The sequence below is a fragment of the Mauremys reevesii genome, linkage group 2, assembly GCF_016161935.1.
Source record: "Mauremys reevesii isolate NIE-2019 linkage group 2, ASM1616193v1, whole genome shotgun sequence".
In the NCBI taxonomy this organism is placed as follows: domain Eukaryota; kingdom Metazoa; phylum Chordata; order Testudines; family Geoemydidae; genus Mauremys; species Mauremys reevesii.
The window spans coordinates 167,467,722-167,494,227 of NC_052624.1; the positions used below are offsets into that span (position 1 = coordinate 167,467,722).

The 26,506-nt window shown below is 43.3% G+C and overlaps 1 protein-coding gene across 4 annotated transcripts in view; it reads left to right on the plus strand.

Annotated features, from left to right (window-relative positions):
* ZCCHC2 (zinc finger CCHC-type containing 2) overlaps window positions 1–26,293 on the plus strand; it is an 81,086-nt gene extending 54,793 nt beyond the window's left edge. For 2 of the 4 annotated variants that reach the window (XM_039523256.1, XM_039523254.1), the window contains exons 12-15: window positions 18,859–18,984; window positions 21,770–23,266; window positions 23,557–23,660; window positions 24,297–26,293. In XM_039523256.1, coding sequence (XP_039379190.1) covers window positions 18,859–18,984; window positions 21,770–23,266; window positions 23,557–23,627 — 1,694 coding nt within the window. In that variant the 3' untranslated portion in view covers window positions 23,628–23,660; window positions 24,297–26,293. The remainder of the gene's footprint in view (window positions 1–18,858; window positions 18,985–21,769; window positions 23,267–23,556; window positions 23,661–24,296) is intronic. The other 2 variants (XM_039523257.1, XM_039523255.1) reach the window with 2 other exon arrangements.
* Window positions 26,294–26,506: the final 213 nt, after the last annotated feature.

Below are 26,506 nucleotides of genomic sequence, written 5' to 3' on the forward strand. Positions count from 1 at the left end.
ACCAGTATGAGACAGCCCCAGAGAGAGCCAACTGCCATGATGACCAGGGAAGCACCAGTACTGACAGCTATGCCAGTGGATTCTCATTGTTCTCCAGGGTGATCTAAGACCTACATTTCCCCAGCGGACATCTTTGCTCAATCCTATCAGGACAGTCTCTATTCTGGGACATTGTTATAACAGAGGAAAAGACTGTCCTATTACGTAGAGTTGTTCTCCTATCCCACCTGCCAGTGTTAAGACGCAACTGTCAGTTCCACTGGAGATGAGTGATATGGCTTTCTCTTTGGATGAGTCTTAGGCCCCACAGAAGTCTGTGCAACATCAGGCAGTGACATGACAAAGGAGCCCCAGATAAGATTCCACAGGAGAGAGGTGGTATGAGGTCCTCCTCTGTCAGTTGATCCATCATGCTGGCAATAATAGGGACCATGAGAGCCCTACTCTAAACCGCCAGAATTGGTGCAGGAATCCTATTTTGCCATTGCCTGGACATCCACAAATGGCACTATTGGAATATACAGAACGGGAAGGTGAGCCGGATCCAACAGTTTAGCGAGCAATCTCATAATCTTCACCCAATGAGTTGGTTACTCTATCTTCTCCATTTCCACCAGACAACTTTAAGCAATATCAAGAGCTCATGCCTAGGGTGGCGCTGGAGCTACAGATACAGCTTGATGAAGTCCCAGTCAAGTTGCCCTCCCCATCAGCAAGGCCATTATGGACCCAGCAAAGGCGGTTTGGTACACTCCTACTTCTTGTGCTCTCATCCCTAGGAGGGCAGAGAAGCATTAGTTTGTTCCATCCAACTGGTGAGGGTTTTTATTCTCACCCACCGCTTAACTCATTGGTGGTGTAGGTGGCTACAGTGATCTATGCAACAGCAACCAAAGGCTACTCCCTCTGATAAGAGAGACCAGCAGCACAACCTTCTCTTCCACCTCTCTCCAGTTCTGGATCTCTCATTACTAGGCTTTCTTGGCCAAATATGATTTTACTAATTACACTGAGTGTATGGAATTTAATGACCAGCTCCCTGAGGAGAATAGGTCCTGTTTCCAGGCCTTAGTGAATGAGGGCAGTTTGGTGGCCAAAACTTCCCTCCAAGCACAGGGGAGGCAGCAGATACTGCATCTAGGGAGATGGCTACAGCCATTGTTATGAGAAGAGAGTCGTGGTTGCAATGCTTAGGTTTCCCTAGAGAGGTGCAGAGTATCATCCAAGATCTGTCCTCACAGAATAGGCTGATAATATCAAAGACTAATGAGTCTCTCCACTCCCTCAAAGGCTCAAGCCCAGTGCTTCCCTCACTGGGCATTTAGACCTTTGCCTCTGAGAGAATAGATGTTCACACCATTTTCAGACCCCTCTACTGCCATGACCTCCACCCATTCCCACCCACTTAAGGGCTACTTTTGACACCTCAGTTATAGAAATGGTAGGCATCAGTCTCCCCATTTTTCTTTTGGGCAGTCTCACGTTTTGCCTACACTTGGGACTCTATCATGACAGACAGTTGGTTGCTAAAAATTATCCACCATGGTACGCCATCAAATTTCTTTTCCCTCTGCACTCTTCCCCCCCCCCCCCCCCCCATGAACCGCTCTCACAAGGAGATTCTTTGCCAGAATGCAGATTCTTTTCTTCAGCAAGGGGCAATAGAACAAGCAAGTACCACCTCAGTATCAAGGGAGAGGGTTACTATTCCCCATGCTACTTAGTCTCCAAAAGAGATGTCGGGTTGGGATCCGGGACCCCCTGACAACTGAACATCTTATTCAGATTCAGGTTGGTTACCCCTCCCTACAAGATGTGAATGTGATTCGTAGTTCTCGATATGAAGGACACTTTTTTTTATGCAGATATTAATCTGTCCTACAGAATTGCTTCAGTTCCTGGTTAGTCAGGAAACATTACTAGTTCGGAGCCCTTCCCTTTGGATTAGCAATAGTGCTCAGGGTATTCACAAAGGCTTTCCTCTATGGTGGCAGCCCATCTGAGATGTCAGTTTTCCCCTATTTTGATGATTAGCTCCAAGTAGTAGGTCACTCCAACCACACAGTCAGATGAGTGACTTTGTTCCTGCTTCATCTTGTGGCGAAGTGCAGTGTTTACATGAACAAAGAAAAGTCTATTTTGGCAGCACACAGATGATAAAGTGCATCAGTGACACTGGACTCGAGTTTCAGCAAGAGTTTTCCTCCTACTCTCACCCCCCCCCCCCCCCCCAAAAAAGAAAAACATTTTATTCAATGGGCAATATATGCTTTCTCAGCTAAGCCACGTGGCCTTGTGTTCTTGTAACACCATTTGTCAGACTTCATTTATGCTGCCAGTAGGCCCGGCTCTTGTCCTTCTACTTGCCAGATGGGGACCACGTAAACACCAGAGTGACCATTCTCGCCAGGGCCATCATATCTTTGACCTGGTAATTGAACCCAGAACGAGTGTGAGTGGGCCTTTCTCCTGCTCATGCAGTCATTCTGTATCCAAGCAATGTTGGACAACATCACCATGGTCTCTTATATAAAAACAAGCAGGGTGGTGCAAGATCCCTTTCCCTCTGCCTGGTAGCAGTCAGGCTTTGGAATTGGTGCACCAGAAACTATATCACTATCCAGGTGTTCAGAATTCATTAGCAGAGAACCCAAGCAGGCACTTCTCTGCAGACCATGAGTTCTGTCCTGAGCAAGACATTCAGTTAGTGGGAACACCTCAATGGGCCCTCCATACCCCCAAACTTCCCCAATACTGCTCCAGAGCATCTGTGGGCAATGACTCTCAGGGTGGGTCTCTCCTGTTCTCATGGGCGGACCAGATGTGTCTTTCCACCCATTCCCCGCTATCATGGGTCTTAGGAAACATCTGTCGCAAAAAGGCAGGAGTCATTCTCATAGCACCCAACTGGCTCTACCGTTTTTGTTCCCGGACCTTCTGAGGATGTCAGCCCTTCATCCTATCAGGATTAACTTCTCTCTGAATCTTCTAATTCAGGAAGATGACAATCAGATGTCGCATTGGCCCATGCTGCCTTTTAGGCCCTCAGTCTGGAGCATGAGGAGGGTGGGTGGGTGTGTGTGTGTGTACACACCAATGGACATTGCTTGTTGAGAATCTCTGGACTCAAGTGCATGGTGTTCATCCATACTTGTGTGAAATACAGATGGGGACCGTACATCTTGAGGAACCTCCCTATTTGATCACTTCAGAGGTTTCTTTACACTCATAAAAATATTGCTAATGGGCCTTTTGAAGTGAATTTTTTTTCCTTCCAGAGGTGACTTTAAACTACCATTTTTTAAAGAACTTCTGTCACATTATGTTGCCATCTTTTGGAAGGTATAATTTGTAGAAATAGTTCGTGCTGGTAAACTATAATGTGCTGATTTGTTATCTGAAGACTCTACTATTGTATTCTCAGTTGTGTTCATCTTGTTTAAAGATGAGTAACCAAACTTCTGGAAAAATGTTTGATGGAGACCACTGATGAGGACTTGGATTGTTGAACAGCCTCAACTGCTGATGGAGTTAAGGCACTGCAGGAATGTTTTGCATTTTTAGTAGGGCTGTCAAACGATTAATCATGTGATTAAACAATAATACAACACCATTTATTTAAATATTTTTGGATGTTTTCTATATTTTCAAATATATTGATTTCAATTATAAAGTGTACAGTGCTCACTTTATTTTTTCATTACAAATATTTGTATTGTAAAAAAAAGAATTTTTAATTCACCTAATAGAAGTACAGTAGTGCAATCTCTTTATCATGAAAGTTGAACTTACAAACGTAGAATTATGTACAAAACAAAACTGCATTTAAAAATTTAGAGCCTCCAATCCACTCAATCCTACTTTTTTGTTCAGCCAATTGCTCAAACAAACGTGCAGGAGATAATGCTACCCTCTTTTTATTTACAGTCACCTGAAAGTGAGAACAGGCATTCGCGTGGCACTATTGTAGCCAGCGACGCAAGATATTAACGTGCCAGATGTGCTAAAGATTTGTATGCCCCTTCATGCTTCAGCCACCATTCCAGAGGACATGCATCCCTGCTGATTTCTGCTTAATAATGATCCAAAGCAGTGCAGACTGATGCATGTTCATTTTCATTATCTGAGTCAGGTGCCATCAGCAGAAGGTTGATTTTCTTTTTGTGGTTTGGGTTCTGGAGTTTCCGCATCTGAGTGTTGGTCTTTTAAGACTTCTGAAAGCTCGCTCCGCACCTCATCCTTCTCAGATTTTTGGTAGGCACTTTTGATTTTTAAGCCTTGGGTCGAGTGCTGTAGCTATCTTTAGAAATCTTACATTAGTACTTACTTTGCATTTTGTCAAATCTCCAGTGAAAGTGTTCTTAAAACGAACATGTGCTGGGTCACTGCTATAACATGAAATATATGGCAGAATGCGGGTAAAACAGAGCAGCATGCATACAATTCTCCCCCAAGGCATTCAGTCACTAATTTAACAATTTTTTTTTAATGAGCATCATCAGCATGGAAGCATGTCCTCTGGAATGGTGGCCAAAGCATGAAGGGGCATATGAATGTTTAGCACATTTGGAACGTAAATACCTTGCAATGCCAGCTACAAAAGTGCCATACAAGTGCCTGTTCTCTCTTTCAGGTGACATTGTAAATAAGAAGCGGGCAGCATTTTCTCTTGTAAATGTAAATGGACTTGTTCGTCTTAGTGTTTTGGTTGAACAAGAAGTAGGACTGAGTGGACTTGTAAGCGCTAAAATTTTACATTGTTCTATTTTTTGAGTTCAGTTGTGTAACCAAAAATCTACATTAGTAAGTTGCACTTTCATGATAAAGAGATTGCACTACAGTACTCGTATGAGGTGAATTGAAAAATACTATACTTTTTACAGTGCAAATATTTGTAATAAAAAATATAAAGTGAGCACTGTACACTTTGTATTCTGTATTGTAATTGTAATCACTATTTAAAAATGTAGAAAAAATCCAAAAATATTAAAATTTAAATTGGTATTCTATTGTTTGCAATTAATCACAATTAATTTGAGTTAATCGCGTGAGTTAACTGCAATTAACCAATAGCCCTAATTTTTAGTCTTAGTTTTTATTCAGTTGTCTTGATTTGTGGTTTGCAGATGGTAAAGGCACTTTCCTTTTGGATTTGTGCCTTATAACATACCTAAAATGTGTGCCAGGTGTCCATAAGTATCCTGATGCCTCTGAATGTTAAAAAATGAGATGTCTTAAGTGAATGCTGTCATCTGCAGCAGCAGTAGTGGTGTACCTGCCAAATGTTACTCTCTGAATTCCAGAGAACAGGAAAGCATCCTGTCATTTTTTGTTATCTTCCTAGTGTATAATGTCTGTTACTGCATATTGACTGGAGTAAAGGTCACACCTGTCTGAGGTCACAAAGTCCCATAACTTTGATTTTTGTTTCTATATAAAATTTGTAGGCCTGTACAAGCTATAGGTATTGCCCCTTCCTCACTTCAGTTGTGCTTTCTCCTCTTCCCCATTGGCCTCTTGGCTACCAGAATACTTTCATGCAGCTCTAATAATCCTTCTGTGCCATTAGAGTGGATTTGCTACAATGGTAAGACTTGTAGAGCAATTGAAATTGCACATTCAAACTAATGCCTTCAAATGGAGTGAGACTTCTTTTTTTTTAACCACCTCTGCAGTTCATGTATTCTACTAGTTGGTAGTCTGGTTCCTAACTGGTATGATCAGAGCTGCTCTGCCATTTTACTCCTGAAGGAATTCTGTGCCGCTGTGCAATGCAGAATTTCATAGAATTCTGTTTACCCCCTCAGAATTTCTGGCTGCCACTAGAGGCTGCTGGACTCTACAGAAGCCAACTCTCAGTGAGTGGAGCCCCCAGTTTAGTGGGGCTGGAGGCTGCATACTATTTGATCCTTATTCTCCCAGGGATAGGAGAGGGCCTGGGAGACCCAGCCAGCTCTGGCAAAGGGGTAGAGTTGCCAACTTTCTATTTGCACAAAATCGAACACCCTAGCCCTGCCCCTACCTGAGGCCCCTCCCCCCACTCACTACATTCCCTCTTCCCCACCTCACTTCCACTGGGCTGGGGAAGGGGGTTGGGGTGCAGGAGGGGGTGAGGGCTCTGGCTGGGGGTGTGGGCTCTGGGCAGGGAAGAGAGATTTGGGGTGCAGGAAGGTGCTCCAGGCCGAGGGATTTGGAATGTGTGAGGGGACTGTGGGTTGAGGCAGGGGGTTGGGGTGTGGGCTCCGGGTACTGGCTCTGAGGTGGGGCTGGAGATGAGGGGTTCAGGGTATGGGAGGGGCGCAGGGCTGGGGCAAGGGTTGGGGTGAAGGCTCTGGGGTGCAGGAGAGGCTAGGGGTTGGGATGCAGGAGGGGATATGGGCTCTGGGCTGGGGGATGCTGGCTTTGGGGTGGGGCCAGGCAGGAGGGGTTTGGGTCCAGCTCCTAGGTGGGAAGCAGGAGGCTCTGTGTTTCGCCCTGCTCTCACCTGCAAGTACCGCCCCCAGATTCCATTGGCCAGGAACCGGCTAATGGGAGTGCGGAGCCAATGCTCAGGACAGGGGCAGCGCATGGAGCCCCATGGACCCCCTGTCTAGGAGCCGGACCTGTTGGCTGATTCCGGGGTGCAGCGTGGTGCCTCAGGACAGGTAGGGACTAGCCTGCCTTCGCGTCACAGCACTGCTGACCGGACCTTTAATGGCCCGGTCAGTGGTGTTGACGAGAGCCGCCTGGGTCCCTTTTCGACCGGGTGTTTCAGTCAAAAACTGGACACCTGGTCATGCCAGAAAGGGGGTGAGGAAGGGCAGGGTCACATCACACCACGTCCCCTAGTGGGACAGTAAAGAAGTTGCGGGAGAGTAAAGGCTCCGGGGGTGCTGCTGTCTGGGCCTGGGGCTGCCCCGTGGCTGGGCTCTGTGAGGAGGGGCATGCTGCTATCTGGGCTGAGGGGTACCCTGCACCTGGGCTTTGAAAGGATGGGCGTGCAGGTGTCTGAGCTCGGGACCCCACACAGCCCCATCTACCCCCTGTCCAACTGGAATTGGGTTGTTGTAGGGGTTTCTTTAACTCTCTACTCATGGGGGAATCATCTTTGCTGTTGTCTGTATTGTTGACATGTTGACAGGAATTTTTGAAATAAATTACCAAAATAATTAAAACCGGAGCAATTATATTCTGTTTTGACAAATAAAATGTGCAGAATTTTAAAATATTGTGCACAGAAATTTTAATTTTTTGGCACAAATCTCCCGTGGGCACAAATCTCCCTTTTCACTTGTGTACTTTCCCCTCCTCCTCCAGCTATTGTTGTTGGGAGGGGGGCGGGAGTAGGCGGGGATAAGCATAGTTGGAAAGCAGGATTGTAATATTAGAGGTAACACTTCAGCTTTTCATTAACTACTTTCCCTTTTTATTCTCACTTTCCTCCTTAGTGAAATTTTAACACCATAAATCTAAACTAATATCTCAATTTTAACTTGTTTGTTCCTAATCACGCTTCTTCCCCATCTTTGCTATCTTTCTTTTTCCCAGGCTCCTAATCTGTCATCTAGTGATTATTTAGATATATGGGAGAAAAATTCAAAGTCACATCTTTGCCATTTCAGATCTTCCCTCTCCTTACTGTTTAAGTCTTCTGTTCACCCACCCACAGTCTGTCCAAAATGCTACTGCTATATGCTTGTCTTGCTGGTCTTTTCACCTTTGTCTTCTATCAAGAATTCATTCTCTCCTCTTTTTTCTCAGCTTTAGTAACCCCATCCCTTTCCTGTCCTGAACTGTTAATCCTGTTTGTTGGAGGATTCTCTTACGAGACTTAAGTAGACATTGAAATTTCAAAAATGACTGTCAGTGTGTGAACTTCCCTAAATCTGTGATGTTTTCAACCAGCTCTAATTGTAAGCTCTCCAAGTAGAGAACATTTCTTATGTTTTGGAAGGTAGTGTTGTTCAAGTGATGTCCCTGTGGGTGATCCATTTTAGGTTTTCATGCACCCTTACTCTTGTAACACTGCTCTACAGCCAAAATGCTTCTGAAATAAATGTAGTCAAACTTTACTAATTCTGGGTCACTGAGAACGAAAATGATGCTTAAAATTGTTGATTGGCTCTAGTTTTCAAGTTATGCTATTTGGGTCAGTATATACGACCCTTGGCTTGTTAATAGCAGAGGATAAGTGAATTATAAAGGGAAGGGATCTCAATTTAAACTAGAAATGACTAAAATACATCTTTGACTGGATCTATGAATAAATCTGTGACTGGGTTTGGACAGCACTTGCTTTTTAGGCAAAACAATGAATGATGCAATCTGAAGCTGGTATTGCGTCATACATGATGTGAATTGCATCATGTTATTCCTAGAAGTCATGGATGATGCAATCATAACGAAGCTTACATCACTCTGCTGAACAAATTGCCCTATATCAGCTCTAGAAATCATAGTGTCGTGCTCTCTTATTTGTCAGTGTTTGGTTTTGCAAAGGGACACATTTCTGTTTAGCCAAAGTGAGCAGAGATGCCTCGTACTTGTGTGAACAATGCAGATAACTTCTGCTATGTTTGTGGTGAAGTGACTTTTGCATCACAAAAGCGCAGTATAACCACTATGGTTAAGAAAGCCTATCACCTTTATTTTGGCTGCAAAATTGGAGATCAGGACAAGAGGTGGGCCCCACACATATGCTGCAACACTTCTGCAACAAATCTTCGCCAGTGGTTGAACAGGAAAAGGAAATCTATGCCTTTTGCAGTGCCAATGATTTGGAGAGAGCCAACAGATCATACCAGCAATTGTTACTTCTGCATGGTGCCTCCAGTTGGGAAAGGTGTGTCAAAGAAGAAAAAGTGGACTGTGCATTATCCAAACATTCCATCAGCTATACGCCCAGTACCCCACGGAGAAGGACTGCCGGTTCCTGATGCACCAGAATCATTCTCACTTGAGTCAGACGAGGAAGAGGATGAAACTTCTGGTCCTGAACCATCAATGTCACAGGACCCACATTTTCTCCCATCCTCCTCATAACACAAGGTGAACTGAATGACCTTGTCAGGGATTTGGAACTACCCAAGAGTAAGGCAGAGCTGTTGGGCTCCAGACTACAGCAGTGGAATCTCCTGGCAGGTGATGTTAGGGTTTCCATGTTCCGTGACCGTCAAAAGGATCTTGTCCCATTCTTCTTCATGGAAGGTGATCTTGTAGCCTGCAACAACATCCATGGTGTGATGGCAGCCCTCAACATCGTTCACGATCCAGATGAGTGGAGACTGTTCATTGATTCCTCGAAGACGAGTCTTAAAGCTGTTTTACTGCATAATGGCAATGTTTTGCCATCAATTCCAGTTGGTCATGCAGCCCATATGAAGGAAACCTATGACAACATGAAACAACTTTTGAGGTGCATAAACTATGACCAACATCAGTGGCAGCTTTGTGGCGATTTGAAGGTTGTTGCTCTCTTGCTTGGTCTGCAGACTGGATACACAAAGTACTGCTGTTTTCTCTGCGAATGGGATAGTCGTGCAAGAGATTCCCACTACATCAAGAAAGATTGGCCACTCCGACAGTCATTGGAGCCTGGGAGGAAAAGTGTTCAGCATCCACCACTTGTTGAATCAAGGAAGATTTTGTCACCACCCTTATACATCAAGTTGGGTCTGAAGAACTTTGTCAAGGCCATTGACAAAACACAAGCAGCTTTCAAGTACCTCCATGGAAAATTTCCAAGGTTAAGTGAAGCTAAGATAAAGGAAGGTGTCTTTGTTGGTCCTCAGATTCGTGAACTTCTTCGAGATGATGCATTTGACCATGCACTGTGTGGCAAGGAAAAGACGGCATGGAAAGCCTTCCAGTTAGTGGCAATAAATTTTCTTGGAAACAACAAGGCAGACAACTACAGGTTGTTGGTGGAAAACCTCCTCAAGGCATACAAAAGCCTTGGTTGCAACATGTCACTAAAGATACATTTTTTGCACTCTCATCTAGATTTTTTTTCACCGAACTGCGGAACAGTGAGCGGCGAGCGATTTCACCAGGACATTGCAACAATGGAGAAACGCTATCAGGGCAAATGGAGCCCATCAATGCTTGCAGACTATTGCTGGACAGTGACAAGAGATGCTCCATTTAATGAATACAAGAGACAAGCCAAGAAGCGCCGAGTAGACACTGAATAGGACTAAACTATGTACATAATAGTTTTTTGCCTTTTGTTTCATAATAAATTTTATATCACCCTTTTGCTGATTTTTAGTGTGTGACATAAACAGGACAGGTGAAATATCATGTAAAGCAATCATAAACGCATGAAAAGACCTAGGTTTACAATTTATGATTAAAACTCTATCTACACAATATGCATAGACATAAAATGTAAAAACTTAAATATGTTAGAAACAGTAGCCAATCAGTTGTTTTAATTGTCATATTTGAATTCAGCACATCAAAATACATAATAAATAGCATATTTTATCTCTGAAGCAGACGACTTCTCAAAAATTGTAGACCAGTGTAATCGGAGATTTATAGTAGCAGTGCCCAGTTGGGTCGCACATGCGCTGTCCTCATCTCGCGCTGCTTCAGGCGGTTATCTGGCGCTGTGCGACCATCCCCCTTCAGTTCCTTCTTTGCCTTTTGCTGTCAGAGCATTTAGTAGTGCCTCAGAGCTTACTTAGCATAAGACAACCCCCCAGTTATTTCTTTCTGAGTGTGTCCACTGCCTAGATGAGACACACATACCTCAATAGTGTCCACACTGCCATAAGTAAAAGCCAAGACTAGGAAAGCCAGGGACTTGCAATTGAAATTACTCCTAATGGAGAAGTCCCACAAGCCAGCATCTGAGCCAGAAGCACAGACCTCCCCTCCCCCTGGGGCAAAAGTCAACCCACAGCAGCCTCTGACAGAGGTGGTTCTTCTAAGGCTCAGACAACCAACCACCCAACCAAAAAGGTGGCTAAAAAGTGTACTTTGGGTTCACCAACTTGGGAAATGACCAAGAGACGTCAGTCCCCAAGCTAACCCATGCAGTTGGTACTGACCGCACCAGAAACTTCTACCACTGAAGTTGCGGCACCCTCTGGTACTATGGGTACCACAAGAGAGCTAAGGACTCCAAGCGAGCCAGCTCAGATATAGACAGTAAGGGGAAAACAAAACCCATGCCATCAACACCACCACTCAGCACCAAACAGCTCCATGCAACTACAGGACATGCTGCCACCTACCATCAGTCTGCCACAACCAACACATACAACTATACCTGTTTCGAGTTATGTCTCTGAGGGACAACTGATTGCTGGAATGGCATTGATTATAGGCCACCTTGGACTCTGCACACATGGCAGTGTGGTCTACAGCTACTGCGATAGTCATGAGGAGAGCTTCTTGGTTGCATCTCTCTGGAAAAGAGATGCAATTGACAATTGAGGATCTGTTGTTTGAAGTGCCCAAACACTTCATGGTCAAGACAGATAGGTCTTTACACATCCTCAAGGGCAACACTGAAATTCCTGGGAATTTATACTCCTAGGAACAAGAGAAGACAGAGTAAATACTATAACATGCAGCAATTCCGGTCTACACCATAGACACAAACACTTAGACAGTATGAATCACAGGGCCAAAAACAGAGGCCTGCAAAGAGATGCCAGCCTCTACCTCAGTATGCTATATCTCACAACCATCCTCCAGACAGTAAGTTTGATGTGTTGGTCGAGGGTCAGAGAACACCACATCCCTCCCCATCTCTCAACCATTTGCAGACTGTCTAATTCCATACTATCCAGTCTGGAAGTCCATCACAGACAAATGGGTACTGGAGATAATTGAGGTTGGATACTTCATCCCTTTTACTCCCCTTCCCCCCCATTCTCCCTCTCTCTTCAGGGACCCCTCTCACGAAGCCCTACTGCAACAAGAGGTAATCCACCTCATACATCTAGGAGCGGTAGAACTGGTACCAACAGAATACAGAGGGAAAGGGCTCTATTCACATTATTTCCTCATACAGAAAAAAAACAAGAGGGTGGAGACCCATTCTCAATCTTCCACTCAACTTCTTTGTGAAAACCCAACACTTCAAGATGGTCACGTTAGCCACTGTAATTCCAGCAATAGGACAGGATCATTTCCAATACAAGATCCTACCCTTCGGCCTATCCACTACTTCTCTCTTTTTTTCAGAGGTCCTTGCCATCATGGTTGCCTACCTCCACAGGAAAGGAACTTTGATATTCCCATACTTGGATGACTTCCTGCTGAAAGCACCTACAATAAGCAGCATCAGAGTGCACCAAACAGACGATAGATCTCTTCATGAGGTTTGGCCTCCAGATAAATGCACAAAAATCCACACTAACACCAGTGCAAAAACTAGAGTTGATTGTCACCTCGGGAGAACTGAGGTAGGCTCCAGCCTCTCTACCACAACAATTTCTCACCTTAACCAACCTGATCTCCACAGCACGAAACAGCCTGCAAGTCACTGTCAAGAGTTGCTTGCAACTACTAGGCCACATGGCCGCCACGATGTTCGTTGTCAGGCACGCAAGACTACACATGCATTATCTACAAGCTTGACTCCAGTCAGTTTACATCCCACACACAGTATAAAGCACCTCACAATGTCAAACAAAATAAGACTCCCTGCTCTGGTGGACACAACCAGACAGTCTGCAGGGGTTCCTCTTGTACAAAATTCCCCAACAATGACCATCATGACAGACGCGCATCACTCCTGGGTTGGGGGGCACATCTGAACTCACATTCCATCCCGGGCCGTTAGTCCCCAGCAGAATCCCTTCTCCACATAAATCTTTTAGAACTACGAGCCATTCACAATGCTTGCACCAACTTCTTACTGATCATCAAAAACAAGACCACACTGTCCCTGCCAGCAGGTAGGGGATCTTGGGGGACAATTACTGCACTAGTGGGGTGCAAAATAAACTTTATTAAGAAAATGCAAAAACAGGGAAAATTCAATAGTGAGGGGTATGGGGTTTGTTAAGGTAGACAGTTGGGGAGGGGTTTCTTTTGGTGAACAGTATAGGGGGTTTCAATAGTGGGGTACAGTACAGTAGGATACAATACAGTGGATAACCAATTAACACAGCAATATATGATGTAACAGATAGCTAACAATTTTCTATGTACAGGGTGTGTCACAGCAGCATATAACCACTAACCGTTATGGATAAAATATGTTAAGTAGCAAACAGTTCTAGGTAAAAATGTGTCACAGTGGTGTAAATGTAGAATGTGAGGTGTATCAGAGAGAAAAAGTAACCAATGGGGTTTTATGCTAGACTTCCGCAATAGGAGCGGGGTGAACACGTGAGGGAAGGAATTAAAAGAGAGAGCATGAGGTGGAGGGAGATTTAAACTCAGGGGAAGACAGAGAACAAACAGACTAAGTGGCTGGGGAAGCCCGGGGGGTGGGGGGGGATGGTGCTGACAGTGGGGAGACGGACTTAATCACAATTATACAGAACACAGCAAAATCTTATCTATGATCTAACTTAACCAAGACTACACAAATTAGTAAGTAACAAAACACAATGCAACAATTCTCTAAGCCTAACTTACAGAGTACAATGCTAAACCTAACTTAACCACAGCTATGCAAAATTAAATTACAATTTATCTAGACTAAAGGCTAAACCTAACCTAATGAGTGCACCTTCTACTAGGGGTAGTTCTCCAAAGGTGTGGCTGCAGCAGTGGGACAACTGTAAGTGGGCTGCCCAGGATAGAACCCAGGGAGGCACAGCTTGGCAGTGGCACAGGTTTATTTCCAGCAGCACAGACCACGGAGTTAGCTTAGGTCTGTCTGCTGGGGAAACAGAGCCAGCAGCCAGGACGGGGGGGTTTGCAAGAGGGAGTTCTTACCAATCCCCAGGACAGCAGCAAAGGCAGAAGCAGGCACAGCAATTTCAGCATCAGAGGACTCAGTTCGCTCACAATAATCAGGAGATCTCCAGGCAAAATTAGTTGTTCGTGGGAGGGGAGTTTAAAAACGGGGGTACGCTCAAAAATAAAACGAGAGCGGAGAAAGGACCTCCCCCCCAGAACCCCTGGCTGATCAGACCAGGCAGCAATGCAGGAATCTTTCTAAGGTCTGGTCAGAAAATGTCTGGTTATAAAGGCAAACTTAGGCAGTTTCCCGCCAGTAACTTTGATTGGTTCCCCTTGTTAGAGGGGAGGAGAGGAGACTTCAGGTGGGCACAGACATGTCTGAGCAAGTTTTAAGCCACAGGCATGACTCATATGCTCAGCTATTTGGCCATATTAGGTCTTGCATACCTGGGCAGAGCACCTCTACACGGAGCCCAGGTCTGAACAAAGGAGCCAAAAGCCCCCCTCCCCTGAGCAGAGCAATGGCTCCAGTTAGTCTGCACAAGTCATTTCCATGAACAGCAGGTCCAGGCTGTGACTTTTGTTAGCCCAAGGCTGGGAGGGGCAGACACAGAACAACAGAAAGGAGAGGAAAAAAAAGGAATGCAGCAGGCGGGGACAGCTGTAACAGACACACACAAGTCCTCACGGACAACATGGCATGAATGTTTTTCATGGGCAGCAGGGAGCGTGCTCACACTCGCTATGCAGAGAAGCCATGCAGCTCTGACACTGATGCATCTCGCACAATATCACAGCAGCATATTTACTTGGATGCCAGAACACCACAGCAGATGCACTAAGCAGGAACTTCTCTCAGGAACATGTGTTCCAAAATGTTTTCAAGCATTGGGGGTTCCCAACTATAGACCTGTTTGCAACTGCACAAAATGTCAAATGCCTGCTGTTTTGTTCCAGGGCAGGACTTGGTCCCCACTCTCTAGGCAACAACACCTCCCTCATCCAATGGAACACTCCTCTCCTATATGCTTTCCTTCCCATCCCCCTCGTAGCTCAAGTGAGCCACAAGATCAGGCAGGACAGGTCCAAAGAAATCCTAATAAGCCCCATGTGGCCTCCGAAAACCTGATACCTTTATCTTCTCAAGTTGGTGGTGCATCCACCACATATGCTCCCACTTCTGCCTTGTCTTCTGTCGCAGGACGCAGGTCACATCCTTCACCCAGATCCCCAAAGACTCCACCTCAAAGCATGGTTACTCCGTGGCTCAGGATCTGAAATGACATGCTTGGCAGAGGTACAAAACACTTGGTTAAACAGCTGCAGAACAACCAACCGTCACGTGCACCTGCACAAATGGAGGCGATTCAATACCTGGTGCCAACAAAAACAGATTCTATCAATCTCAGTCCCCTTGCCTCTAATATTAGACTATTCGTTAGAACTTAAATCGGGCCTCTCCATGAGCTCAGAGTACATCTCTCCACTGTCACAGCATTCCACCATAAAGTAGATATCGCTCTTTGCCCACCCACTCACAAAACCATTCCTTAAAGGCATCATCTACCCGCAAGTGCAAAATCCTACTCTACCATGGGACCTCAGCCTAGTCCTTTGAGTTCTCACCAGCCCTCCATTTGAGCACATAGCGACATGCTCTCAACTGCATCTTTCCATAAAGGTAGAGTTCCTTGTGGCCATTACATCTGCCAAACGAGTGGGAGAGTTGGGAGCTCTCATGGCAGACCCACCAAAGACCTACAATCTTTTTCAAAGATAGTTTACCTGAGACCATGCCCCAACTTTTTGCCTAAAGTCTGTCTATCTACTAACATTCTACCCCAAACCCCACAAGGTATGGCACTCCTATTACGTACCCTGGATGCACGCAGGGCAGTAGCCTTTTAAATAGAGCTAAATCATGTTGTAAGTCCCCAAAACTATGTATCTCAATTACTGAATGATCCAAAGGGGATGCCATATCTAAACAGAGGCTATCCAAATGGATTTTGGATTGCATCAAACTGTGTTACCATCAACATGACTGGCAACCCCCTGCAGAGATTCTCACACATTCCACCAGGGCCTTATTGGCCTCCACAGCATTCCTTAACATTTCCGTTATGGACATCTGTAAGGCTGCAACGTGGACCTCAGCCCCTACATTTATTCAACATTATGCATTAGAACAGCATGTAACCTCTGATACTCTGTTTGGACTCACTGTACTGTCATCTGCCACAACTTCAACTCCAAAGCTCCCTCCTTCCACTGGAGGGCTCTGCTCTGAAGTCATCTAAAATAGAGCACTCACAGGGGCATCATCATTCGAAGAAGAAGAAAGTTACTCACCTTATGCAATAACTTAGGTTCTTTGAGATGTGTCCCTGTGGGTGCTCCACTTTAGATGTTTTTGCACCCACCCCAGCATGCAGAATTGGTAGCATGCCCGGTTGGATTGCACATGCACAGTCCTCATCTCGCACTGCTTGAGCAGGGGTGGCTCTAGGTATTTTGCCACCCCAAGCATGGCAGGCAGGCTGCCTTTGGCGGCTTGCCTGCGGGAGGTCCCTGGTCTCACGGATTCGGCAGCATGCCTGCGGGAGGTCCGCCAAAGCCGCAGGGCCAGCGGACCCTCCACAGGCATGCCGCCGAAGGCAACCTGCCTGCCGCCCTCGCGGCGACCGGCAGAGCGCCCCCCGTGGCTTGCTGCCCCAAGTATGCTCTTGGCGTGCTGGGGCCTGGAGCCCCCCTGCGCTTGAGGTGGTTATTTGGCGATGTGCGACCTTCTCTCTTACCCCCCCCCCTTCCTTCTCTAGCATTATTATGACACTCCGAAGTAGAGGGGAAGAGGGAGGGTAGTGGAGCACCCACGAGGGACACATCTCAGAGCACCTACACTACTGCACATGCTGAGTAATTTTCTCTTTGCTGTGCACATTTTTGGTGTGTGTGGTTTTTAATAAACAAAGCTTGTCACGTAAAATGCACTCTGTCTCAGAACATGATAGGGAGAATGTATAATTTGGGTAGTATAAATGCAAAGATAAAATAAGAAGGCATTGCCACGTACCATATGTTCTGTTTCCCTATATATGCCTTCTATTGTATAGATCTAAATATTGCTTGACTGGCAAGTTGACGACACCTGTAAATGCAGATCAGTGTTCTCCCTGGCTGATTAAGGCTATTGGAGAAGTGCTTGATCCACAGCTGATGAAGGAGACTAATTTTTCTTGAATAGGTGCAATGCTCAGCTGTCTTCTGGTTAGCCCTTGGGACAGTTTTTAATGTAAGGTGTTGTCAATTAAACGTCAGTCAGTCCAGTTCAGTTTGTCATGGCATGAACTATGGACAAAAAAAGTCTGTCCTTGCTGATATCTTTGATTGCAATTGATCATAAGGTATTGGTACCACCTAGTGGCTGAACTCAGTCCTGGAGGAGGTCTCAAAGTGTTGAGGGATACTTGGTTGACTGACATAATTCATTCTTGAAATGCTACAGACTTCTATCTTGGGTCCTTCTTTTCATTCTCTGTGACCATGCTAAGGTATGTTTTGATCTGCAGGAAAATATTTTAATGAAGATGATTACTTGTGTCCTTTGTCAACCCAACTGTACACTGTGGTGGCTGTCTGACGCACGTTTTTGTTTGGATAAGAGAGAGGTGATTTAAGTTTTAACCCAGATAAGATACAAGTAATATCCTGTATTTGAATATTGTGGTGGTTTGAGGAAATGGCAAGCAGTCACTTAACACTGTAAATTTACATGGTGTTTTATACAGCATAATACCTGCTTTGGAGTGTTTACTGTTTAAGACTGACAAGACATATATCAAGAATTCTGTTAAGGGAAATTCTGGGGTATTTTGGTGAGAACAAGTAAGGGAGTCCAGAGCAATGTCTCCGAGAGGTTCAGAAGTTAAGGCATGTCTGGATTGTTCCCTTTGTATGGAAGTCCATAATGCAGTAGTATTCTGGAGGATCAATTACCATTTGAATGTTGCCTGACAGGGACCGTCGCCAAGGTGATAACCAAATCACAAGTGAACAAGTAAAGCAATTTGCTTTTATTTGGAGTTGTGTCAATTTCAAGGTAATAGTTACAGAATGTGCTTGCCTGCTTGTTGCTTAGCGTATGGCAAGAAAGCTGGTGGTGTCTACCCTGACTTTACTGAGTTACTTGAGGCGAGATGGTCATTTGTATTCTTCCCAAACATTTGTGATCAGCCACGTTATATTTGCACAACATACTAAGTTGCATCTGAAACGGGCTCAAAGGCAAAGCTCAGTCTGTGAAGAATGTCCTTCCTGAATGGCATGCTGGAATCCCTCTGTAGCTATAACCAGGCATGGTCTAAGAATGTTCTGTTTGGGTTGGTAAAACTTGACCACTTTTTGTCTTTCATGACATCTCCTACCTCTGATCTTTTGTTCTTGTTTCTAGTCTTGCCATGCCATCAGTTAATTATGTTGTAGCTTTGTATACTGTCAGATACTTCTGAGATTCCACTTAAAGATTTTGTTTTCAGTGACCAGAGCAGCAAATGTTGACCTTTATCGCTAAGAGAACATTAGACTACATTGGTTTTTTTCAGTCTTATTTGAGTGAATACAAAATTCTCACTCCCAAGAAGACTGCTAGCACTTGGTTGGGTAGGATGGGTGAGATGATCTGTCATGACTCTGTTTTACTACATAATTAACTATTAAAACTCCCCAGGAAATTGAGCTTTCTCCCAGTAAGTCTAAGGTGGGGAAGTGTGTGTGTGGTTGAAAGTCCTCCTAACAGTATATTTGATAGAAATTCAAAAGAAAGGACATGATTGTTATACTGCAGTTCAGCAAGGGACACCATTTGACTGAGCATTTATCTTTTCTTTTGGTTCTATGTACATATAGAAATTAAAGTCTGAACTAGTAGGGTGTGAGCAATCCAAAATAACCTAGCTGCCATACAGTGTGATACAAAATAAAAAGAGAGGTTCTTTTTATTTTTAGATCTGAATTTGGACGTTGGATCTGGACATGACACATGTGGAGAAACGTCTTCAGAGAGTTACAGTTCTCCTTCTAGCCCACGACATGGGAGGGAAAGCTTTGAAAGTGAAGAAGAGAAAGACAGAGGTTGGATTTGTGCAGTGGTGTGTGTGTGTGTGTGTGTGTGTACATACGTACTTGTTTGAACACCTCAGTAGGGCAAACATTGAGCTTGACCACTTACTCTGGAATGCTCTAACAACGGTCTGGTTTAATCTTTATTCCTATAATCTGTAAGTAGTGTAACTGATTGCCTCAGTCCATATATTTGATTACAACATTGCCAGTTGGTCAGGATTCAAGTTTTCACTGCTATTTCAAAACCTTGTTTTGCAATGTTAAATAACTCACTTCTAGGTATACTCAATTTGCCAATTGACTAATTTTATGCCTCCAAGAAAAAAGTATTCCAAAAATTTCACTAAGGTTTTTCCTCTTCTTTTTAAAACACCAAAGTTACTTAATAACACTTCTTACGCTTAACTTACATCCAGATATGTATGTTTGTTTGTGTTGATGGTAGAGAGTACCTAGGTGATGCATTTTGTAGTATTGATGCCTGAAGGCAAGAAATGCTAATCTTTGCTTTGCAATACTTAACTGATACGCTTCATTTTATACCATTATAATAACCCCTTCTCACACATGCAGTCATATGACAGTAGGAAAATGTGCTTTATATACTTCAGTTAGCAACATCATTGGAAGACACAAGTTGTCTATTTACTGTGAAGGAGTATGGTGCATGTCACATTGCACCTTCCAGAAAGCAGTGAACAAACAATAGATCTCCTGCAGACACAATTCTGTAACAAGTTATGGGTTTACTTTCAGTAACGCAACAACATTTTGGCAATTTCCAAAGCTTTTTTTAACTGATAAGGAGTTCCTTGGAAATTACAAAGTTATGCGAAATGCGATGAGATGATGTACAGATATCGCATTTGTTCACTGCAGGCTTGAGGTGACTACATAGTCTGTATTTGAAATACGTTTTCTGGAGAATGTTCTGCTGTCAGCCTTCCTGAGAGGGGCTGTTTTCAAAAGCTTTTAAAAATAGCTTTGAATTTTACTTTAATATAAAACATACAAAAAAATCCCCAAGATAAATAAATTGCCACTAACATACACCCCAGGAAAAAAGGAGCAATGCTCAGCCTCATGCCGCATATACAAAGTCCCCACATTGAGATTCAGCTGTAAGATTCCAAATGTACGGCACAATTACACCTTGTCATGTTTTCAGCTGTAACATCTTTCAATCTGATAAGTTAAGAAAAACTTTCCACTTTTGGTGAAATTTTTCACCTTCTGTAATTTTGTATGTTTGCTTGTAAGAGACTTGGAGCTCCTCCCTGCCTCATGCTCCTTGCATAGCATTTTCAAAACTCTTCCCTTGTGCCTTGTAATTAGCCCCACTCAGTGCCTTATACTCTTCTTCTACGTTCAGCTTTTTAAACATAAAACGAAATGCGATGTTGAGTGAGGATATATGCAGTCTATTGTGGAGCTGGGCAGTGGAGGCAGGATGAACACAAGGATGGGTAGGAGCCAGGGATGGGAAGGAGACCATGTGGAGTAATGCATGGTGGCATGGGCTGTATAAGAAGGACTACACTTTTTATGTAGACACTTCGTTGTTTCATGGTTTGTTCCTTTGGATTGCCTGACTATCCTTTGGTTAAGGCAGACCATCTTAGGTTTTAGGAACATTGTCAAGGTAAAAATCGTTGTGTATATCTTTAAATATCCCTACCTGAGTTGTTAATACCTTAGTGTTTTTTTCATCTTAATTTATTTTTCACTATTTACTTATGCTTTTTTATTTTCTTTGAATGATGGGCTAGTGGTCATGTTTGCTGCCTCACTTTCATACACTTAATATTGTATTGGGGCTCTTAACAATTAAGAGACTTGGTTAAATACAAGAAATGCTTTCTTTGAAAATTGAGAAGTGACACATGAAAACTTTTTTTTTTTTTTAATTTAGCAAACCTCAATGCTAACCATGTTTGTTTGTTTTCAGTGCTGTAGATCAGTGGTTCTCAATCAGGGGTCCGATGCCCTCTAGGGTGCTGTGAGCATGTTTCAGGGGGTCTGCCAAGCATGGCCAGAGTTAGACTTGCTACGCCCCAGGGCAGAAAGCCAAAGCCCCACTGCACAGGACTGCAGCTGGGGCCCCAAACCCCTCCACCCCGGGGCTCGGGCTGAAGCCGAAGCCTGAGCAACTTAGCTTTGACAGGCCCCCTGTGGTGTGTGGCCCTGGGCAGTTGCCCTGTTTGCTACTTCCTAAGCTAGCCTTGTCTTTTATATGCAGAAAAACAGTTGTGCCACAGCTGGGCCGTGGAGTTTTTATAGCATGTTGAGGATCTTCAGAAAGAAAAAGGTTGAGAACCCCTGCCGTAGATTACTTGTATTTGACAGTGCAGTAGATGAAAATGTTTTGACTGTCCTAAAAGCTCAAGGAGCAGAAAAGTTGTTTAAATATACATGGTGTGCCTGAGCTCTTTCTCCTCTTCCCCTGCCACATATATTTTGAGAATTGTACCAGCTGGGGGCATAGTGATTTCACATCTTTCCAGGTAGGTGGGAGGAGCTTAATTTGTTCTGTGCCCTCCACTTATACATATGTATATAGAAGTCACAAACACAAAATAGCAAGTGGATGATTTGGTGTTAGCAAAGAATGGAAAGCAAGGCAGATATGCCCCTAATTGAAAAGAGAAAATCAGTCCGACTCAAGTTGGAAAGGTGGATAAACAGTCTTTAATTTATTCTAAATCAAGATGAAATAACACTTTAGTGCCATTAAAATATAGTAAAACCTCAAGTTTACATTTTTAATTTTTCACTAATGCTTTATCTTCAACAGATACAGACAGCAATTCAGAGGACTCTGGGAATCAAGATGCAGCCAGGTTTACTGTTTATGGTGCTGTCAGTCCATCAAACATCAAAGCAGCAGCTCAGATTCCTTCAGTGAGTAATGAGAATGGAAGTATTTCAGAGGATCCTTTAAATTCAAAGTTTCAACATATTTCATTTATGCCTGCCTTACACTGTGTGATGCACAATGGTGCACAGAAACCTGAAGCTGTAGTTCCACCACCCATATCTGCTGATGGTAAAACAATGGGAATGCTTGTTACCACTCCTGTCGCTATATCACCAATGAGAGAATCTGCAAGTTCAACTCCAGTTGGAATAGGGCCAGTGACTTCTGGTGAATCTGAAAAACGCCTTGAGCTGTTGGCTTCCCCTCTACCAGTACCATCCACTTTTCTTCCACATTCTGTCCAGCCTGGTAGCCCAGCTTTGCACTTGGCAATACACAGATTGAAAATACCCTCTCCGCAGGGATCATCTGAAAATTGCACAGTTAATGGATCACAGCAACCAACAGGAAACTTAAGCATTGGCTCACCAAATACTGCCTTTATCCCAGTCCACAGCCCAGGTAGTTTTCCAGGATCCCCAGTTCCTAATACAGATCCCATCACAAAACCTGCATCCCAAGTGGTAGGACTGAATCAAATGGTGCCTCATATTGAGGGGAACACCGGAGCAATCCCTCAGCCTACCAGTCTAAAGGTAGTTCTTCCCGCAGCTGGTCTTTCAACAGCACCTCCACCAACTTCCTATACTTTGCCAGGCACTCCTCATGCTACCAGTGTGTTGCCCAACCAGAATACAAATGTGCTGAACACTGTAGCAACTTCCACACCTCCTCAATCAGCTGGTTTAGGTGTTGGTCAGATCCAGTCAACTATTCCCCCTGCAATACCTACCCATACACCAGGCCCTGCCCCTAGCCCAAGCCCTGCTTTAACACACAGCACTGCGCAGAGTGACAGCACATCCTATATAAATGCTGTTGGAAATACTAACACTAATGGGACTTTAATGCCTCCACAGCAGTTGGGGTCTGGGGCTTGTGGTTCTTGTGGACGTAGATGCAGCTGTGGGTCCAATGGAAGCCTTCAGATCAATAGCTATTTTTATCATAACCCTATTCATGGACAAGTCTACAGAGTTCCACCTTTCTTCACTCTGCCATCTATTTGCAATGGCAGCTACCTCAACCAAGCACATCAAAGCAATGGAACACCGTTTCCTTTTTTCCTGCCTCAGACTCCATATGCAAATGGACTGATGCATGACCCAGTAATGGGGAGCCAAGCCAACTATGGTATGCAGCAAATGGCAGGATTTGGGAGGTACTATCCTGTATATCCAGCACCTAACGTAGTTGCCAACACAAATGGATCGGGGCCCAAGAAGAATGGGAATGTTTCATGTTACAATTGTGGTATAAGTGGACACTATGCGCAGGACTGTAAGCAGTCATCCATGGAGGCCAATCAGCAAGGTAATCATGATAGCTCACAACGGACTTGCTTTTGAGTTTACTAGTTTCTCTTTACCTTACTGACCATGCTGTTTCTGTTCTTGCAGAAAGGTGTGTGCGTGTGTGTTTGTATAAATGTACGTTGTGCACTAGTGATCTGCTATAAAATTGCAAAGAGGCTTATCTAGGCCCAATGATTAAACACTGGGGGGAAATGGAGTTCACAGGTACTAAACTAAATTTTAAAAGGGTATGAAATGGGGCTAGGAAATCAACCCATCTCTGTTCTAAATTGTCATTCTTTTCTCTAGGCTTTTGGCAGTATTTTCAGACTTGCATGCTATTAATATCAAGTCTTCCACTCCCTTTGATGTTTTGGTAGAATTCAGTTGCAAAAAGGATTGGAAATTGTCAGGTACTATATACAATACATGGCTTGGATTTCTAAAGCATGTGAAGATTTGGAAAACAAACTGGTCATTCTGATGTATTTTTTTACTTCTGCATAACCAACTATCCTCTGTATAACCTATTTTATGTAGGTGGGATTTGTTTGAAACCTGAGACAGTTGCAGCAGAAAGACATTGAAATAAGACACTAATAAGAAATTAAAATTTAACAAATGACTTCAGTTTTAGAACTTCCATCCTCTTTCCATTCAAAAAAGAGGGGGAAACAGTGTTTGTACCTGTAGAACATTAAATACATTTTTCTTCCATCACCTCCTTTCTGATCCTCAGTGTGTGTCTGCTCTGACCTTAATCATTTTTGCCAAACTTGAACAAGAAAAATTAGTCTTGGTGTTTGGGGGTTGCTTTTACTTTGCATTTTTCCAGGGGAGGTATTGTCTTACATTTTTAGGTTGGATTTCTTTTATGCTGACACTTCATCAAGGAGATGAAAAACTATGAAGTTTGAGCCCTCCTTTTTAAATAAGATCGGAGAACAAGATAGTGCCTTTTCAAGAGCATGTCCATTTTGATACCTTGTAGTGCTTTGTAATCTGTTTAATTGTAAACAGTGACTTAGTAGTTCTCTTTCCTGTTTTAGGCACTTACAGACTGAGATACGCACCTCCCCCTCCCCCTTCCAATGATACGTTGGATTCTGCAGACTGAAACAAGTAAACATTGCCTACATAACAAACTGAAGTTTGGGGAATTGGGGGGGAGAGGGAATGTTTTCTGTGGTCTTGCATTTGGGATATTCCTGGTTTTATATTCTTTTGGAATTTTTCATTGCTCTTGCACCTCTGTTCAATACAAAAGAAGAAAACTGAGTCCCTGATCTCCTGAGTCTGCAAAAAGCTTACATAATGCATGCAACTCAAACACACAGCCAAACAATCAAAAGAGCATTTGAACCATACTTTTGCACTGAAGACTTAAGACGTGCAATGTTTACTGCATTTTTTAAAATGTCCTTTGACCTCTGACATCACTGGTGGAGCAGCCATATGGTTGAAAGAAGAAACTTGGTCATGTTCCCTCACAATCCCCCCCTCTTCTGTCCCACCCCACTCCACCTCCAGCCTGTTCTCCTTATGCTGCTGTTTTTGTTTTTCTCCCACCTTCACTGTGTGTCCACATGGTTTCATTGGACTGCATGAGTATTTGGCAGTTTATACAGAGTTTGTCCATACTATAGCAAATTGTTATGCTCATGAATTATATGGGGAAATTGTTTAGTCTTCCTGTGAGGAGCAAGACTAAAGACTCACAGAATTGTGTATATATGTAATATCTTGTATTATACATACACACAGCTCTGGGTCCAGAGTAAATGAAAATACTTCAAGTGGGAAGGGAATGAAACTTTGTGGACTTGAACAGATTTATGAACATGAACAAGCTTAAACTGAAAGATCTTATTTCCATTGTGATGTTTTAGCCTGATTGATCCAAGAGAAAAAGGCGGGGGGGGGGGAATTGGTATGAATGTTGTATTCCATGTGTTTGCATTTCTAATGAAAGCTGACAGTGAGTCCTTTTTTTAAAAGCTATTCTACTTCTGTGTCAACACAGAATGAACATTACTTGATTTTGATTTTTCCCTAAACTATTAGTGTTGCATTGTATTTAGAATGTAAATGGTTTATTTCAGTCTGAACAAAAGTTATGGTTTTCTACAAAATAAGTATTCGTATTAGGACCAGTCTACCAAATAGCAAAGTCACTATTTTATAATAATTTACCACTATGCGTGATTATGGTATAATGTGAAAGACTGAAATGCGTGTGCTAAGATGGTATTAATCATGTTGGTGTCATGTCAATAAGTTTTTTAATGCTGCTGTATTTTTATTTTTAAAAGCCAATATGTACTAAATTGCTTCCAGGTAATATTTGATTTCCTAAAGTGCACTGAGGTTATCTGGAAGATTGAGTGTATTTTTCATGACTGCTACATTCAACACCGATGAACAATTACCACTGTATATCCATAGGTTTTTGGCATTCCTCACAGTTCATAGCAGAAATGAAAACAAGATGCTGGTATGCAGTAGGGTGACAAAAGTAAAATTGTCTGGGGGTTCAGCTGCCTAATTGCTAAACAAAAACTTGAAGAAAAAAAGCTTGATTTACTAAATGTCTTCATAGGTAGCATTTATATTTATAGCACCAGTATACATTTCTCCCCCTTGGGGTGGGGTAGGGTAGATGAAAGCTTTACTTTAAAAAGAAAAGAAAAAGTAAGTAGTAAATGGAAATTATTTTGATTAAAAATATTTTATTTGATCTGGGTATTTTTGGACCGCATTATTAAATGAATTAACTACATTTGAGTTTAAGTGAGGGTGTTAAAGCACCAATGGACTCACATTGTGAATTACCTGCCAGTTGTACTTTATGGAACTTATTTTATGATTTAAAATACTGTACTGTAAATAGGAGGTATGTTACCTTCTCTTTATTTGTATGTTTACCATATACTTTGATATTTGAAATGTTATGTACTGGAAAGGTCACTTATATTTCTAGAACAGATTGGATTTTATGCAACCTTTCTTCCTTGAATTAACAGCAATAAAAAAGGAAAAAAGCGTCTCTCTGCAAGTACTGTACTTTATCGCTCATAACAAAACTAATGAAAGTGGTGCCCTGCCCTATTATGTTGTTTTTAGCAAGGTACTCCTTTGGCTGGAAAGTGGCATATATTGGACCATTTTGTTAGTGGAAGTATGAAGTACTTTGACTAGTTGAGATAAGAACAACTTCATAGCCTAATTCAGGGCCATGATCTCTTGGACTGGGTAAGTG